The sequence below is a fragment of the Megalobrama amblycephala genome, linkage group LG23, assembly GCF_018812025.1.
Source record: "Megalobrama amblycephala isolate DHTTF-2021 linkage group LG23, ASM1881202v1, whole genome shotgun sequence".
Lineage (NCBI taxonomy): Eukaryota > Metazoa > Chordata > Actinopteri > Cypriniformes > Xenocyprididae > Megalobrama > Megalobrama amblycephala.
In genome coordinates, this window is record NC_063066.1 from 19,502,685 (window position 1) to 19,522,393 (window position 19,709).

The 19,709-nt window shown below is 37.5% G+C and overlaps 1 protein-coding gene across 1 annotated transcript; it reads right to left on the minus strand.

The window, feature by feature from the left end:
* Nucleotides 1-13,172: 13,172 nt before the first annotated feature.
* Nucleotides 13,173-19,358, minus strand: slitrk4 (SLIT and NTRK-like family, member 4). Its single transcript, XM_048176983.1, is given in 3 exon segments — nt 13,173-15,238; nt 15,241-17,451; nt 17,930-19,358. Coding segments are annotated over 2 exon segments (2,493 nt in total). The 5' UTR covers nt 17,417-17,451; nt 17,930-19,358; the 3' UTR covers nt 13,173-14,921.
* Nucleotides 19,359-19,709: the final 351 nt, after the last annotated feature.

The following is a 19,709-nucleotide window of genomic DNA, read 5'->3' on the forward strand; positions in this document are numbered from 1 at the left end:
ACCGCTGGGTTAAAACAACCCAATTGCTATGTTTGTCCATTTTCAACCCAACTTGGGTTGTTCATAACCCAGCATTTTTTAGAGAGTAACATTATAAATGTCTTTATTGTCATTTGTCAGAGTATAATTGGTGGTGTTTAACAAAATACATTCAAAAAATGCTATATTGAGTGACTCTCGTGGGCTGAAAAATGAACTGGGCTATCTGGCCGCAACACTGCATAACCAGTCAGAAAGAAAAGATATATTTTTTTTTTTTTTTTTTTCTCCAGTAACACTAGCTGTAGAAGTCATAATAATAAGATACAAATTGATTAATACAAAAAGAAACTAATATCCTGAGACAATCTACCTCATGTTTGAATATATACAGAAGATTATAAATGTATTTTAGTAAACCACAGTAATGGGAAGGAACTATGGATAACACTTTACAATAAGGTTTCATTTGTTAACAGTTAACTACAGTACTAGTTAACATGAACTAACTATGAACAATTTTTAAACAACATTTAAAAATCTTAATGTTAATCTCAACATGTACTGCATTGGTAAGATCAAAAGTTGTATCTTTTAACAGTTAATGCACTGTGATCTGACATGAATATAAACATTTTCGGTCACACTTTATTTTAAGGTGTCTTTGTTACACTGTAATTACACATTATGTACTGTGTAATATTAAGTAACTACATGTGCTTACTATTGGGTTAGGATTAGGGTTTGGTTTAGGGTTAGTTGCCTGTAATTATGCATAATTTGTAGTTATTACTATAGTAACTACATGCAACACGTAACAATGGCACTGTAAAATAAAGTTTTACCGCATTTTCATGAACTAACATTAACAAGGGTAAATAAATGCTGTAAAATGTATTGACCATTTTTAGTTAATATGTTATCTGATGTTAACAAATGAGACTTTATTGTAAAGTGTTCCTGAACCATGGAAATGGAAAGCCATAAAAACTGCATCATTCATTGCTAATATTGATTAGATTTTGTATAATATTATTTTGGTAATATTAAATTTGACTGAGTGCACATTACTTACAACATTTTTGGGTTCAATACAAGTTCTGTGGACATAATTTGTAGATCTCACAAAAAAGTTTACTGTATTGCAGTGTAATGCAATTTACAGCAATGCACTTAAAATGGATATCTATTGAGACATATAATGCAGTAATTTAATCAGTTTTTTATAAGTTTACATATAACTTAATTTCCTTTTATTATTAAACCAACCTGTTTCATGCTATATATGTTTTATTTATTTTAATTTTGTCTTTAGTTACTTCTCATTACAAATATCACCAAACTATAGTAGAGATTATATATTTTGGCAGTATAGAAGTTCATATTCTACTAAAAAAAACAACAACAAAAAAACACCTTTTAGTCAAAGTGTATGACAGTGTTTCTGAAAGGTTATTCTGCGACATTGTACTTCTGTTGTGTCAGCATAAGCAACGGCTTGTGACAGAGGGGATACGCCAACCTCCCGATGGCGCAAGTGACTCATCACTTTAGTTTCTTCAAGAAGCCAACCACACAATGTCTCCAATTCAGAGTAGAGTGGATCAGTGATGGTCACATGACTGCATGTGCAAAATCACTCATGCCACTGCCTCACATTACAATGTTCTTTGCATGCTGTGTGAGCTATTCACACTCATACTCCAGAAGAAGCACAGCCTCAATCCAGCATTCATCATTATTCCCTGTGCCCCTGCAAAAGTTCGTCACATCCACACATCTACACCTGTAAAAAGGCCACTTCTTATATGAATGAATACACCAAAGCATTACATTTCTGTTTAATTTCACAGAAATCCATATTTTGAAGTTGAAGCAGCATTTAAATAATCAAAAAATGAACTTACATTATGCAATAAAACAAACATAGGCCTTGTTTACACCTGGAATTAAAATGCATTTTGGTTGATTGGATCACATGTGGACGACACTAAATACAGGTGTAAAGAGGGTCTTTTAGACCCCATTTACCCCATTACTTTGAGCTTGTCCACTTTTGACCACTTCCAGAGGTAGCCGAAAACACATTCAACCAGATTGCTTTTGTAGTGTTAGACTCTCACGTGGTCGCCAACTTACTTAATGCTAGCCAGATGGGACTTAAACTTTATTGGCTGAAGACCCACGTTTGGTTTGAAGATGAAAAATGTACCAAGCACAATGTTCTCTCACCATTCCTGATTTCTAGAAATGAAAGCTGCTGCTCTCCGTGAGTTTTTCCTTCGTCTCCACGTGTGTTCATATGTAAAATGAATGAGTTTATTATGTCCATTAGATCAAAAGATCAGGAAAAAAAAACATATGTACATTTATCCACCCACAGGCCCTTCCCTTGAAGAAATCAGGATAGAAGTGGTTGAAAATGGGCAAAAGAGACAGATTAAAACACCAGGTGTAAACGGGAATGTGTCTCCCTTGTCCACTTATGATCTGATCGACCAAAATGCATCTTAAAGGGTTAATTCCCAAAAATGAAAATTATCCCATGATTTACTCACCCTCAAGCCATCCTAGGTGTATATCTTCTTTCAGACGTACACAATTGGAGATATATTTAAAAATATCCTGGCTCTTCCAAGCTTTATAATGTAGTGAATGGGGGGCAGGATTTAGGGGGTTAATAAAGGCCTTCTAAAGTTTATGTAAGAAAAATGTCCATATTTAAAACTTTGTTGATAACTAGCTTCCTGCAGTCGGCTTCAGAAGTCGTCTTCAGAAGGCCTTTATTAACCCTTTATTAAGGCCTTTATATACACCTTTTATGGCTTGAGGGTGAGTAAATCATATAATAAATTTTAATTGCATTATATTGCATATAAAATCTCAGTCCATTTAACATACACAATTTAATGTGATGCATATTTGTCAGTTAAACATAAATGAATCAGGTAAGAAACAGTTAAGCTTTCTGTAATAGTACTAATAAACTGAATGTTTGTTAAATACACGATAACCAGGTTTATATATTTATCATAAGTAAATCCAATGTTTCCATCTCATACATTTTAACTATTGTGTGTGTGTGTATATATATATATATATATATATATATATATATATACACACACAATAGTTAAAATATATATATTTTTTTTTTTCTTTTGTGGTCTGAAAAAGAAAGAAGGGCATAGGGCATTAAAACAACACCAACCAAGGTGAGTAAATGGTGAATTTTTAAATAGTAAATTTTTATTTTAGGGTGAACTATCCCTTTAACTCACCAAACATTTGCCTTTACACTGCCACTGAAAAATTATTTTGGAATCGGATTGTGACTCCCAGAATCAAAGTCTAAAGTGCCTTAAGATTCCCACCTCTAGTGTCCACTTCGTCAAGCTATTGAATATAAAATGATGGCTTCAAATGCCATCAAAGGCTATTAATACAACTGCACTGGATGCATGAGCCCAAACTCAGTAAGGGGGGAGAAAAGGAAAAAAGGGCTCATTTATTTAAAAGAGTTGCCATAGGGAATGACATCCATGATTAATGTGAGGGTTGATTATGCAACCAATTGACTATAATTCACACCCAAAGAAACAGAGGCCAGTCGGCTGCCAGAAGGGATGAGGGTATTAATAATACAAAAATTTTGCACAAAAAAATAAATAAATAAATAAAAAAGAGAGAGAGTACTGTAAAACTCTGAGACACAGAGGTGAGTAAGGATCAGGATCATTGCAGCGATCAGTGTGGTTGCTCATGGTAATTTGCATTTATCCTATGAAGTGGGACGTCATGACAACATGTCTTGGATATATTTCAACACAGGACCTATATGTTGCATATAAAAATTATAAATATTTTTGTACTGTAGCATGGTAATGTATATGGCAATGATATATTTGATCTTGGCTGAATAGATCTATTATGCTGCTGCTCTTGTTGGTTATTTCTGCTGCTGCAGAGCAAGTATGGGACTTGCTACTGCCAATACATAAATGGCACACTGCTGTGAGCAAGTAAGACATTCTGCTGCCGTACAATATAGTGTACATGAATTACCCGTAGCAGATCTATACAGGTGGAGGGTTTCTGAAAGCATGCTGCAGCTGCTACAGCAAATGCTGACTAAGTGTTTGAAGGTTGAACAGTGAGATCATTGGCTACTGATACAGCAGGAACCAATCAGCTGTGTCCAATAGAGAATTATGTGATTGTAAGCAGAACATATCAGCCTGCGCCATCTAGAGTTTCATGACAGAACTTTGTATTAACACTGTTAAGCAACATCACACAAGCAAGAGTGTAGTTGTTCTGATTTTAAGACCAGCAACATGATTGCGAATGTGATATTGCTTTTATACAACAAGAAGTAAATATTAAATATTTTACATTTTAGACAACTTTTGTTCTGTGGAATACATTTTTTAAAATCATTATTATTACATCTATTTTTTTTAAATTGGGATTTTTTTATTCACACTGCAAAAATGTGGTTGTAAAATTATGTTTCATGCAAAATATTATTTATTATTATTTATTAGAAAATGTCTTCCCTTCTAACTGAATAAAATGTTCTTGATATGTTTCATGGCACTTGAAAGGGAGAGTAAATGCTAAAATTAAGTGTTATATAATGTTTTTTGCACAAGATTAATGGTAAGGGAGATTTAGCAGTAATTAGTGTTTTGTTATGCTAATTTAGAAGAGTTTCTGTTTATGTGGGTTTTTGGAGATTTACCATCATGGTGACAAGCGGTGCTTGGTAAGTTCATGTTACTTAGAAATGCGTTTTATTGTGTCAAAAAAGCGTCTTCACCTTACTTAAAACATTATGTTGGATCAACTTATATAGTTGCATTCATGCTGACAATTATTAAGTTCATGTTACTTAGAAATGTGTTTTTATTGTGGCAAAAAAAACGTCTTCACCTTACTTAAAACATTATGTTGGATCAACTCAAAATATTGCTTTGAATTAATGTAATTCTCCCAATTGGCTTAAGTTAAAAATTCTAGTGGAAAACGTTAATATTTTTTTTTTTGTTGTTGTTGAACCAATGTTTTATTTTTTAGAGTGTACAAATAGGGCTTTGCTATTGTTATTTTCTGTGATGGGCCGAGAAGATACGTCCTGCAGTCCTGAGGCTCTCACATTTATCAGATGTGAGCTTCAGGGTATCCACAGAGGAAATGCAATATCGGGTCTGGCTGTAAGTCAAATGTACTAAGAATGCCATGGATAAGCATGATTTTTTTTCTCTCTCTTGGATTTGAAAAGTATGATGTGATTTATTTACACCTGTCACTAAAATACACAATGTAGGGGTTCTCCAAAGACTAGAGTATGCATTAAAAAGAGATTTTTTTATCAAAAAGAGATAATTTGCTTTAGTGTGGTTGTACGACAGGTTATTCATCTGAAAAAAAAGAATCACTCTTTAAAAGTATGTTATTACAAGTGCTTATTCAATTTGATGAATCACAGATTAAAAAAAAAAAGTTCAGTGAATTACATGTGAATGATAAATGAATGAGTGACAAATGACTTTCTTCAAAAAGTCCTTCTGAAACTTCACATAACCTCAAATAGACTACTAACTGCAGGCGGTTGAAACAGGTGCAACAGCAGGTGCTAAATGATCTAAAACAATGGCATCAAAATATGTTTATAATGCTGTGTTATTATAGAAAAGCTAAACATAATTCCTCTACATTTCTGTATCTCAAAAAAACTATTTTCGCATTGAGAATTACACAGTTAATTAAGATAATCAATATGATGAAGAGCTTATTTGGATTAATGTGACTTTAAAATAAATTCATCAATCGACATCGGCATGAGATGTTCTTCTAAATACCAGGAGACAACTTCTTGCTGTTTTTCTTTTTTACAACGCTCCATTCACAGGAAGTTAGTGGAAATTATCTGTAGATATTAAACGAGCGGTCTTCATAAGATGTATATTTGTGAATAATAAATGGAGTTTTGAAAGACACCCTCACTAAGTGATATCAAGAGACTGTTGAACTGATACTAAGGCAGGTTATGTGCAGCTAACACACGCAGATGCAGTACAAAGCTGACAGCTTCTGTTCTTAAACAGCAGCAGATACAGTAGGTTTCAAATGGATTGTTTGTAAATGAAACATGAAAATGTTTAGCAGCTGTCTTGATTGATCAATGGTTTAGTACCAACTGTGCAATTACATGTTTGAATGGAATACTGCATAAATAAGAAAAAAGAAAAGAAAAAAAAAAAAAAAAAGAAAAAGAAACGAACCTTACACTCTGGTTACTGTGCTGAAAGGCATTATATAATATTCATGACCACAGAAAAAGATTCAGCATGAATGCAAAACAGTTATAAGGTGCAATTCATTCCTTGCAGTCATTATAAATAATACGAATCTTGACAATAACAACAACCATTTCACGAGTTCACACTTTCATTTAATTAGAAAGAGTAAAGGTTATGTGAATTTGGTATCCGTATTTGGTGTTTGATGTCCGGTGGGAGGGCTCCAAGCTCAGAATCTTGGCCCGAACCCAGAGTACTCCACCCGGTTGTGATGAGAATAGTTAGGACTAGAAGTGAGGAAATGGGGTGAAGGAGGGATGCTGATAAACTGTAAATGAACAGAGGTAAGTCTGCTGTATATATACCTCTTATCATTAATCAGGTTGATTAACTGAAAGCACTCCTCTCATGTTAATTAGGTTAATTATCTGAAAGTGCTCTTTCCGAACTTTGTTAATAAAACATCATGTCGTAGCAATGCATGATCCATGATAACATGATATTTTTTTGTGATATTTGTAAACTGTCTTTCTAAATGTTTCGTTAGCATGTTGCTAATGTACTGTTAAATGTGGTTAAAGTTACCATCATTTCTTACTGTATACACGGAGACAAGAGCCGTCGCTATTTTCATTTTTAAACACTTGCAGTCTGTATAATTCATAAACACAACTTCATTCTTTATAAATCTCTCCAACAGTGTGTAATGTTAGCTTTAGCCACGAAGCACAGCCTCAAACTCATTCAGAATCAAATTTAAACATCCAAATAAATACTATACTCACATGATCCGACGCATGCATGCAGTATGCATGACGAACATCTTGTAAAGATCCATTTGGGGGGTTATATTAGCTGTGTGAACTTTGTAAATGCACTGTAATATAGTCGAGAGCTCGCGTGCAATTTAAAGGGGCCGCAGCCTGAATCGTTGCATAGTTAATGATGCCCCAAAATAGGCAGTTAAAAAAATTAATAAAAAAAAAATCTATGGGGGTATTTTGAGCTGAAACTTCACAGACACATTCAGGGGACACCTTAGATTTATATTACATCTTGTAAAAACTGGTTCTAGGGCACCTTTAATTAAACAATTCAATAATCAATAAGAAAGGAATTTATACCTGTATAATATAACGTTGCAGCCACATTGGTCCAGCGGTTTGGAAAATAGATGGATGAATGATTCAGCTGCAGGTGCTATCTTCTAGCGAGATATGAGAATTCATTCGGCGCACCACTCTCATGGTGCATTGTGGGTATTCTCTAGCCGTACTCTCGTTGTACACTCATTATTGCGGTGCATTGTGTGATTTAATGAGTGCACTCGAGAACGTCCACTATGGTTTCGGACACCACTACAAATGGCTGTTCTCTCAAATAATGCCCTATTTAAGGGTTTAAGGGGCGATTTCGGACACAGCCTTGCTCTAATTCAAACCTATTCAAACTCAACAGGACAATCTAATCATCATCTTCAGGATTAGAGATCAGGTTTGATCAAGGTTGGAGCCAAACTCTGAAAATATCAGTGAGATGCAACTAACTAATATTATCATGTGCTTGATGTATGCACAGATCAATTAACTGAATAGAAATTCAAATCAGCAAACCCAGCAAACAAATCATGAAAGATCGTTCAAACAAGGCTGCGTTCTCGAAAAGCATCTTAAGCCTAAGTTGATTATAGAACCATTAGAGGCTTTCGCACCGGAGGAAACTTTTCATAGTTCCTAGAACTATTGGCTGAAGTATTATTGGCTGGGTTTTGTCATGTTCGCACCACAGGAACTTGGAACGTTTTTAGTTTTAGGAACTCCTTTTGGGGGAACTAAATTAGCTCCTACTCCAGAGTAGGGTCTAAACATAAGCATACGTTGATTAGTCAAATGCATGTCAAACACTGACACACGGCATTTTTAAAAAGCTGTGTAAACATATTTACTTCACGAACATGGAAAACAGCGATAACGGCATGTTGTCTGCAGGGTTGTGTCCTTTTCTCTGCCTCGATACTGAAAGTTGTCATAGGAGATTTCATCTCTTAGCCCCATTTTTTTCCTCTTTCAGTTACGTAAATTATGCGTTTACATTCCATCTCAGTTATCACGAAACCCACACCACACTACAAACACAGCTCCTATAAAGTCATCCTTCATCCATCCGTTTTTAGCATTTGTAAATGCCGTGCTTAAAGACGCCGCTGTCGGACGCTTCTCAGTTCTTATTCCCGGCGCGAATGCAACCAGGAACATGGCCCGGGGGAGAAATTAGTTCCCTGGGAACTATCCTATGTTTAGTTCCTATAATTGAGTTCCTAGAACTATTCAGAGCAAAAGCCCCTATTGCAGAGTAACAACAGTAGTTCATTTATTGTTTTAACAATTTAAACCTAACAATTATATATTGTGATATATTTTGTTAATTATACTGATACATTTTAAGTTAGCTCTGGGGCCACTGTATATGTATTTCAGTTCTGAAAAGTAATAGACAAACAATTAAATATCAAAATACCAACCTAGGCTCATTGGAAAACATGTCTGTACCTACATTTTTGCAAAACTAAAAAATAAAAATGTACCTACATACAGTTCACTGCAGTTTTGACCTGAAATTCACATTAATGCCAACAACTTTATTAATTTTCACACAAATTATGATTGCAGGGGCAGATTATCATTTTCACACAGTTCCTTCCACAATACTATGTCATGACCTCAAAACACTTTTACCGCAGTGATTTGTAAACAGCATCACTTGCGTTGTGAAGCGCTTGGCTATGAGCGAATGCCATGAATCCCGAGTCATGATGAAAGAGCTCAAAACTTGTAGAATCAAGCTAAAATGGCATGGTTGCTTCAGGAATTTATTTGGGTTTGTTAACACTATCTGTTAGGTTTATGGTAGGGTTTAGAGCAGGTAGAGCATTAATCTTTTGGCATCACTCACCGGACATTCAATTTCTGAACTGCTATGACCAATGTGGTCCCACTTTGTTGTAGCAACATTTAAATTAATCATTTGATACAATGCACACATACATGTATTTACATTGTACTTATATAAAAAAAAAAAAAAAAAAAAAAAAAAATGTAGTTACAGCTGTAATTAATTTCTGTAAATCTATAATCTTTCCTAACTTCACCCGTATCCCACCTCAAAAGCAGCAAAAGTGTTTTGCAATATAAAATGAACAAAATAAGTACATTGTACTTATTTTTTGATGCAAGTACATAATAGCTAAAGACACCTAATGTGAAACTGAAGTTCATTGGACATTTCACGTTGAATGTGTCACGAAACATGCAAGAATCAACGTAATATCATTTTTCAGAAATGTCACCACAGGCACATTTTTCCAATGAGCCAGGTTTGCAAAATATAATACATGTAATACAACCTCACACTTCATCTTTAGTTTAGACTTCAGATTTCAGTGAGAATAGCAGCCTGCCACTGCTGTTAAACTTCTCACGTTGCCCAGATGAAAGTGTCTCCATCGCATGTAAATTGTTAATGCGAGGCTGATTATACAACCTTGTATACAACGGACAGACAGAAACCAGCAGAAATTTTGGCTTTGTAACATCGATGTAGAGAGCAGAATGACATGCTCTGGGAGTGTGGGACACCTGAGCTTCCACTGTGTCTCTATTTCATTGTCTTATTCATTTACATCCGACTGAATTGTGAGGATGAATTTGTATTCCATGAGTAGGTAATTTTCCTTCCATAGGGAAATCACTGAAAGAGTACACAAAAACAAGTAGCAAAATTACGTTCTTTACACATGTAGGCAGAAAACTAATTGGAATCTGACTGCGAAAGAGAAAAGGCAAGAGTGATCGGTAAACTCATTTACAGACTAAATAATAGGCTGTCAAGGTTTTAACAGACTGTCAAAAGGTTTCGTTGCTTGAAATAGGCTAATAAAACGTGTTTAGGTGCACACTTCAGGTGGGACTGCTTATGAAACGTTTTCATTCATAAAATATTAATGCCCTGCATTTCTTCTTTCCTTTTTACATATAACTTCATATTTATGTATGGAGATAATTATTGCGAGGAAAACGAAATGCTTTGGTGTGAGAAGTAGTTTAAATTTGATGAGATCTTTAAAGACAACATGAAACAGCATTCACAATGCATTTAGCATATATTCAGTGGGAAACAAGTGATGAAAAAGCTATAATCTCAGTCTATGTATATTATAAACTAATATTATTTTAATAGCAGAAAAGAAAAATATTTCAAAGGCAGAGAGAGTCATTACGTTTTAATGAAAGTTTAATTTTTTTTTTTATATTTAATATCTGGAAAATGATTGCAGATTGGATTCCAGTGTTGGTTGCTCTGTTTTTTTGTTTTTTCTCCCTGATCTATGACTTCCTAACAGTACGGTCTATAAAACTCACACACATGTGCCTCTACTCTGAGACACCTTCTCAAAATCATGTGAAACATCGCTGTTGTGCTACTGTCATGTCTCATGTCACATTTTAAAGAGAGACGTAAAGCATATTTGTATCGTCCCTGATGTTCCTGTCACCAAAACTCTTTGTGTAAACCTGTCACCAAGAACCGGCGGCAGTGATTTGTTTACTGCCTTCAAATCAAATTGAAAAGGAAGCCAGCCAAAACTACAAAACGGGCCCTTTTCCGCAGCTGCCCTCTACATCTCTAAAAACGGCTGGTGCTGCTTCTGTCCCAGAGAAGACTGTATGCACGTCCGCACCAGTCAGCTTCAGACCATGAAAACACCTGCATTTTCCACTTTAACTAAAAGTTCCAAGGGTTCAGTATGTCCGAGAAATAGCGCATCGGGTCCGTTGAGCTTATCATTTGTGACTGTAATGAAAACGTACTACATCTAAACATTCAATCTCGGCTTTGGCATTGTGCATGTTATTGCAGCTAAACACTTCTGCGTCAGAACAGAAACAGGTGATGAGGAAACGAGAGGGACAATGCTGTTTATAGGAACTGTGTAATACTGGAGCGCTTGTGTTCAGCCACGGACCACTGACTTTTCTCCCTGGCTCATTTAATGTAGCAATATCAGAAAGAAAAAAAGCGTGGTTGTCAAGGAAACGTGATCTGGCATGAGTCGTGAATCCAAAATTGTGCAGGCACTCAGTACAATAATTAATTAGTGCACTATGAAGTCTCATTTACATGGAAACATCACAAAAAAACAAAGTTTAGCTACCACCTTAAGCTTGGCCTTTCTAAATGGAGCTTTACTGTAAACAATCCATCTTGAAATGGCAAAGTGCACTTACAGTTTTACACTTAAACTGCATTATAAATTCTAAAGACTACCACAGAGGTATAATGCTCTCCTTAAAGGCACAGTACACTCAATTCATTAACTAATTAAAATTTCCTGACAATTTACTCACCCCCATGTCATCCGAGATGTTTATGTCTTTCTTTCTTCAGTCGAAAAGAAGTTCCATATAGTGGACTTCACAAGGGTACAATGGGTTAAAGGTCCAAATTGCAGTTTCAATGCAGCTTCAAAGGGCTCTACATAATCCCAGCCGAGGAATAAGGGTCTTGTCTAGCATAACGATTGGTCATTTTCTAAAAAATAAAATAAAAATATATATACTTTTTAACCACAAATGCTTGTCTTGCACTGCTCTGCGATGTGCCACGCATTACGTAATCATGTTGGAAAGGTCACACGTGACACTGCCGTGTACTGCCGTAGGGGGTAACTCATTTTCACCTCCAACTTCAAAATTGCCCGACATAATTGTTTTACTTTTTGTTGTAAAGGGCATTTGACGTTCGCTTTGTAGACACTAGATCGGTACTTCCACTTATGTTACACGTGACCTTTCCAATGTGATTACGTAATGCGTGGCACATCGCAGAGCAGTGCAAGACAAGCATTTGTGGTATCTTTTTTTTTTCTCTTAAAATTGTTTCGCTAGACAAGACCCTTATTCCTCAGCTGGGATCATGTAGAGCCCTTTGAAGCTGCACTGAAACTACAATTTGGACCTTCAACCTGTTGGTAACCGCTGAAGTCCACTATATGGAGAAAAATCCTGGAATGTTTTCCTCAAAAACATTCATTTCTTTTTGACTGAAGAAAGACATAAACATGTTGAATGACATGGGGTTGAGTAAATTTTAATTCTGAAGTGAACTAATACTAGTGAACTAACCTTTAAGATAAAATTCACACAGGTATCAAAACTTTAAATGGAAGATGGAGAAAAAAAAATCTAATGTCAAAATAATTTTTAACATGAAGCAAAATGAAAACATAACATGCTACCATTTCCTCAAATCTTCCCTGTACGAAAAGATGAAAGTGGGATTGCTACTAAACACAAAATCATGCCAAAAAAAAAAAAAGTAAAACAGATCCTAAATGTTAAATTCTTAACACGTCAATGCAGACAGGATTGGAATATATACTCATTATTGTGAGCAAAACTCCCAGTCACACATCTCTGCATAAATCTTTGCACATGTAGGCCTACCAAGCCAAAATGTTATGTTAGACACGCAGAACATCACACATGACGTTTCACTTTCAATACTCAGTACATGTTTTTGCTGAAGTACGTATGATAAGGACTGTCGAGAGCCACTCCAAAGCATGATTCTGCTATCATCAAATGGAAACAAGCTGTTTTTCGCTGCTTAGATTTCTCTCTCACACGCACCATCAACAGCAGGCAATTCAACTAACAGTTATGGTTCTCTTATCCGTTGCCAACTCGAGTCAAGTGACCCTCGGCATCTTAGATTAATCCCCTTTTTAAACCAGAGAAGGTAAGACCTTTGGAAACCTGAACCATATACCAGAGAGCAAGAGAGAGTGTTTAACTGCTTTAGTAGATTAAAAATCTACGAGACACTTGATTTACCAAATTTTCTGTAAGAGCATTCAGGGCCTTTTATTGAGAAGCAAGTAACGATCAACAAAACATGATAACACTTCTGTAAACAGAAAAAGAAAAGAAAGGCAGAAAGAAAGAAAAGACAGAGCAAATTAGATAAGATTTTAATACCTTGACCTCAACAGGATTGCACAATGAAATTAATAACCAATATACAGATTTCTCATGACTGATATAAAATTGTATTTATTTTATCTCTCATGGTACATTCTATTTGAAACAATCATTAACTTAATATTTTAAATAAAGACCGAATGAAATTAAGCCTTTTCTTTTAAAAAATTAAGCTCTCTCTCTCTGTAATATTAATTTGAACTGACAAACAAAATAAAGATTTCAAGCTAATATGATTGAGCATAATAATATTGCACATGAAAAGTGATATGATTCTGACCAAATCCGTAGCCTTTCCATAAGGCGAGTTAGGTCTCACAGTTGTGTCGATAAAACACAATCCTTTAACAAATCCAATAAATTACAGTGAACTAGTACTTCATTCGCACAACGCCGTTTGTACTATCCAGAATCATATCACGTTAATGCACACTTATTTGGTTGCATATTGTTAATAAGAAACCTTTTACAAGTTGCTCTGGGATATAAGAATAAGCAAACTGTTAGACGTGATAAGCTAGGAGGCCTCGCCTCGTGCAATGTGACAGTGAAAATGACATCACCGTCATCTGTATGCATCTGTCGGTCAGCCACCAGCAGAATTCAGAATGTAACTCAGGTCAGAACAGAATTTTCGATTCAGAGCTCGAACTAAGAGCCTGCATCACTTATAGCATTCAAAATGTCCCTTGAAATTGTTAAATAGTACCAATAGTCTTTAAATAATTCTGCATAGAAAAATAAATTAAATATGAAGTTAAACTACGAATTGACAGGTGACAGTGGTCATCGATTTTTTTTTTTTTTTTGATTTTCCATATTTTTCTTGAATGTTTTTTTTTTTTCTTGATGAGTTTGTTGAATTTACTTGTCGACTGTTGTAATTTACACAACTGCCCCACAAATACAAATAATGTTGACTTACAAAATAAATCCAGATACGCTTACATGGCAAGCAGCTGTTTAGTTTCTCTTGAGTTCATGAATGTCCTGTCATGTGCCATAACCAAACACTTCAAAAAGAATCACATTTCAGTAGAACAATATCAAATGGCTCTTTACAGGGTAATTGGAATAATCCAAAATGTACGGATGTTGGCTGCCAGTATCTTCAGATATAATCAAATCCGAGAGTTTCAAGTCCCCCAAAAGTGGCAAAATATAATCCAAGAGAGGGGAGTCTGGGGTATTCCACCACTTTCAAGCATGTGCCAACTTCCAATTCTTCCACTCCATTTGATTTTGTCATCCCAAGATGCCTAAAAATACTTCCAACCAAACACAATGAAGAGGGGTCAATATGAAGTACACTCAACACTGTTTCATGACCCAATCATTTGGTAAAAATAAAGTTCAGTGTGGAATTTGATGAAACCCATATCAATAGCAGCAAACTACAACTGTTTGTAAAGATACTGACTGATGTGATTATTAATTCTTAATGGCATCACAACATAAAAAAATGGTATGTAATTTTAACAGCCAACGATTCTAAGGGAGTTACGTTTTGTGTAATGAAACGTGTCCGGTATTCCATTGGTCATTAAGATTTTTCTTAAGGCACTTTTGTCATTACGGGGCAGATGAAGCTGATGTTCTAGAATTTACTGAGGGCTGTCTGTTCCTCTAGTACTTGAAGGTAGTCTGGGGTCCCCATTTTTGCCTTTAGTTCATAATAATCACTTTTACGCTGCTCAATCACTATCTTACTGTGGTTGCCCCCTATCAATGATTTTTTCATTTTTTTGTCATGTGGTTTCTCGGGGTAACGGATCTCAAAGCCACTCACCCCTATACTGTTGAAATCCTTTTTGCTCTCCAAGTAGTTGTGGAGGAACATGCTGTCTCGTCCCGGTATGAACTCGTCCAGCTCGTCAATGGTGCTTAATCTCTTCCTGGGGTCCAGGGGTAGAAGTCCTTGTCTTTGTCTGCGCTGTTGCGTAACATCATTTTCTGTCTCTCTGAGTCTACAAATTTATAGCCCGAATCTGAGTCTCTAATTCCACACGTGTGAGCTTTGCTCATGTGCTCGATGGTCTGCGGGATGAATGTCTCTCCACCCAGGTCGTCCTTCTTGTTCGATTTGTGATTGTGCCTCCTGATCTGGAGAGGCATGGAGCCGCATTCCTGGTTGCCGAGTCCCTCCTGTCTCCCCGCTGGCTTTTTGTTCCGTCTCAACACTACGACCAGCAGGCAGAAGGCCACAAAGACAGTGAGGATCAGAACTACCAGTATGCTCAAGATCATAATAGACAAGGGTACGGGACCACTGGGGGGTGCCTTGCCAACTCCGGCAGGTGACAGCGATGTGAGAATAGGGGTAGCGCTAGTCAGGATGAAAGGAGGCCTGGCTATGAGCTTCGGGCACATGATCTCATTTTTCAGCTCTCTCAGCTCAATGTTGGAGAACTGCACTGGAGACGCACACTTGACCCCTTTGGCAGCGACCCCTTCGTTCAGCTTTTCGAGCCACAGTTTCAAAGCTACTAAATCGCAGGAGCATTCCCAAGGGTTGCCATCCAGGTCTATCTGAGTGAGAGATTTGAGCTGGTCTAGGACGCCACTCACAGGCAGAGTCATGAAGTGGTTGTTCTTTAGATTCAGTCTGGCAAGAGAAATGCCCGCAAAGATGTATGCAGGCAGGCTTCGGAGCACATTGTTATTCAGGTACAAGAGCTGCAGATTTGGCATGGAGTCAAATGTCCCTGCTAACACCTCCTTTATGGCATTGTACTCCAGATAGAGATACTGGAGGTTACTAAGCCCAAGAAACATTTCAGGGTGCAGCTGCTCCAGCTGATTTCCATTAAGGTATAGTCTACGGAGGTTGGTCAGATTTGCAAACACACCTTTTTGGACGGTGGATATTTGATTGCTGCCCAAATGCAATAAATCTAAACCCTCAAACCCTTGGAAGTCAGTGGAACTGATATCTCGTATGTAATTACCACTTAGGTGCAATTTCTTAGCATTTGGCGGTTTAGGTATAAGATCTGCTAGACTCTGGATGTTTCTTTCTTGACAGCTGACACTAATGCCAAAGTCAGAAGGGTGAGCTTTGCATGTGCAGGGCTGGGGGCAGGAGATGGGAGGGATTCGAGTTTGATAGGACACAATTTGGCCATTTTTACCAGGTGGGATACCAGCAACTATCCCATTGCCATATATTTTAGAGGGATTGGTGGTTTTGGGTGCTTTGGTCACTAAAGGTGCTATGGTTGAAGGTGCCGCATTAGACACGGTTAGCCCACCCTCGGGCTGGGAGGGGGGCATCCGTACATCAAAGTCACTGCCTGTCCCCATGGGGCACAGCTCCTGCTTATTAGTCTCCTTCAAGAGGCGGCCATACAGGTCACTAGGGGTCTCACAGATAGCCTCCCCAATGAAAATGTTATAGGGCATATTCTCCAACCAGGCTTTCAAAGGTAACAAATCACAAGTGCAATTCCATGGGTTGTCATCTAACTGCAATTCCACTATCCGTCCAATGTGCTCCAGAACTCCGAGATAAGGAAGCTTCTGTATTCTATTCCCTCTTATGTCCAAGTGAGTAAGCGAGGCGAATCGGAAAATGTTCTCAGGTAGGCTTTGAATCAGATTGTCATTTAAAATGAGGACCTTCAGTTTATGTAATTTGTTGAAGGCTCCTTTCTCAATGAACTTGATTAAATTGTAGTCAGCCTGGAGGTATTCCAAGTTCTCGATCCCTCGGAACGTGTCGGCGCGGAGCTCTTTTAACTCATTGTTATTTAAGTGCAACTGTTTCAATGCACTAAGCCCCACAAAGGCCCCTCCCTCAATGTTCTGGAGTTTGTTGTTCCCCAGCTGGAGTGAGACTGCGTGTGTGAAATTCACAAAAGAGTTGGGGTAAAGGATGTACAAAAGGTTGTTCTGGAAATTCAAATGGTAGAGGCTGGATGCTGGCGGCTGCAGCTGTGTAGGTCTGTACACAGTTATTTTCTCACAGTTCACATAGAGGACGTTCTCGATGGACATGCAGGAGCAAGCGCTGCAGGTCTCAGCTCTGAGGTCCGAATCCAAGTCACAAAATGAACCCGATATGGAAAAGGCCAACAGAACAAGCAGCAGCATTTTGCCTTTTACAAATCCCCCAGTAAACCATTTACCTTAGAGGGGGAAAAACAAACAAACAATCAAAACACATGCCTTTTTTTTTTCCCATTAACTCACACAGCTAATGCCAAGATCTTACAGCAGGGGTGTTTAAAATGCCCTCTGTGCACACAAAGAACTTGGAAAAACCTGTTATGTGCTTTTTGAACCAAAAATCTGAGCCTACACTGAAAATAAATCAATCTGTATTTACAAGCACCACAAGTATAAAAAAAAAAAAATGTAATTGTAATACACTGGCGTAGTGCATACACCGCAATAAATGTATGCATCAGCGTATTTCTTGTGTTTCAGTGAATCGAGGAGAAAAAAAAAAGAGAGGTTTCTGTCCATCGCATACAGAAGACAGTATTATCACCGTTCTTCACAAAACCGTAATTTAAATACAGTACAATGAGATCATACCCTTTGAATCCACAAGCTTTGCCAACAAAAAACTGAATGTATAAAAAATAAAAATTCAACACTCACCGGCAATGTTAAAATCTCCTCCTTTTCAGATAACACCGGACATTGGGAGCGCCAAGAGAGGGACTATTTCCATTCAGCCAGGTTCAGATTTCAGTCTCAGCCTCTCTAGTCAGGCTCCACTTGTACAAAACATATATTGTGTCATAAAATCCCAAGGTTACTGAGCTCTTTTGAGGCATCTCAAACACGGCGCTGTGTATTTGCGCTGAAGAATGAATTCGTTTTCAAAACCGAAGTGAAAATGATGAAATAGCAAGTGGTGAATTTGGATGCAAAACAAGTCCAACATTCTTCCGTTGAAAGAATTGCACATCAGTTTAGACGCGATTTAAACGGACAGTTCGCTCAACAGTTCGGGGGGGAAAAAAAATAACTGATACAGATCTTAATAAATTAATCGCAACAATCCATCGCGCGTCGCGGCTCAACTCGATTACCGAAAATCGGAAATCGACTCCAGTTGATTCCTGCCGTTTCTTGGGATTATGCAAGTTGCGAGATAAGAGGAAAAAAGAAACTACGTGCTCTGATGTCAGACCGACGAGGAAATTAATAATTCAGCCGAGTAAAATGCGCTCGAAAAGAGATGCCATCCTACACCATATTATCAAAATAAGTATTGTTGGTGCAGTCCTCGTCCGAATAATGAGAACAGCCTTATAAACCAACTATTCCACCTCGTCTTCTTCTAAGTATGTTGGTTTTGTTGCTGCATTGAGCTTCCCACACGGTGAAGCGGGAGGAGAGAAAATGCAGAGATGCAGAGAGAGAGAGAGAGAGAGAGAGGCAGAGAGAGGGAGAGCGAGGCAAGTGCACGAGGGGAGGGCGGTTAACAGGGCGAAAATATTAAAGAACAAAATTTAACTTCAGACACCCCTAAAACATTCACTAGTGAACATTATAGCACTCTGCTAATGTCTTTCGTTGAGGGATCTTTGGAAAGGGTGACGCGTAATCTTTAGTTGGATCCTGGCCAGTTCGTGCGCGCGAACCCTTTTTCCTGACGGTAGCGCGTGTGATTCTTTATTTTCTTTATTTATTCTTTATTTTAAAATATCCCTGTATTACGAGCGCGCGTATGTGTGTGTGAAAGAGAGAGAGAGAGAGAGAGAGAGAGAGAGAAGGGAGCGGGGGTCGACAGGACGAAAATATTGAGAAACAAAATTCAACTTCGGATATCTCTTAAACACTTAGTAGTGAACATTATAAAGCGCTCTTTCTCTTGTGTCGTTCATTGAAGCATCTCTGGAAATGGTGACGCGTAATCTTTAGTTGGATCAATGCCAGTTTACGCGCCTGGTTGCCTGGTAGCTGCGTGAGAGGATTTAACGCGTGGGATTCTTTATTTTCTTTATTTTACAATTTAAGATTACGTGGCTGCACGGCACCGCATTTAGAAACTGCGGCAAAGTCACCCAGAGCTGTTGCGCGCACAGCAACAAATCTTTATAGTTTGACAGTTCCCCAGGAATGGTGATTCATTCTTGATAGACAACAGGTGCGCCGTTTTTATCGACTTCTTATGTCTTTCCAATAACCTGAACATTGATTTGTGCTCATGCATGCGTTTAATTGATTCTATGACATGCATGTTCCGGAATTGGAGGCAGTTATGATTAAACGTTTAGATTATGAAGATGTAAAAGGAAAATAGCTTAGTTAGTGGACATAGATGGAGCATCCGTGTCTATAATGTCCTCTATGGCTCTGCAGTGGGATAATGTTGAACCAAGGAAAAAAATAAGATCAAACACGGCGCCCTCATCTGGTAGAAAAAATA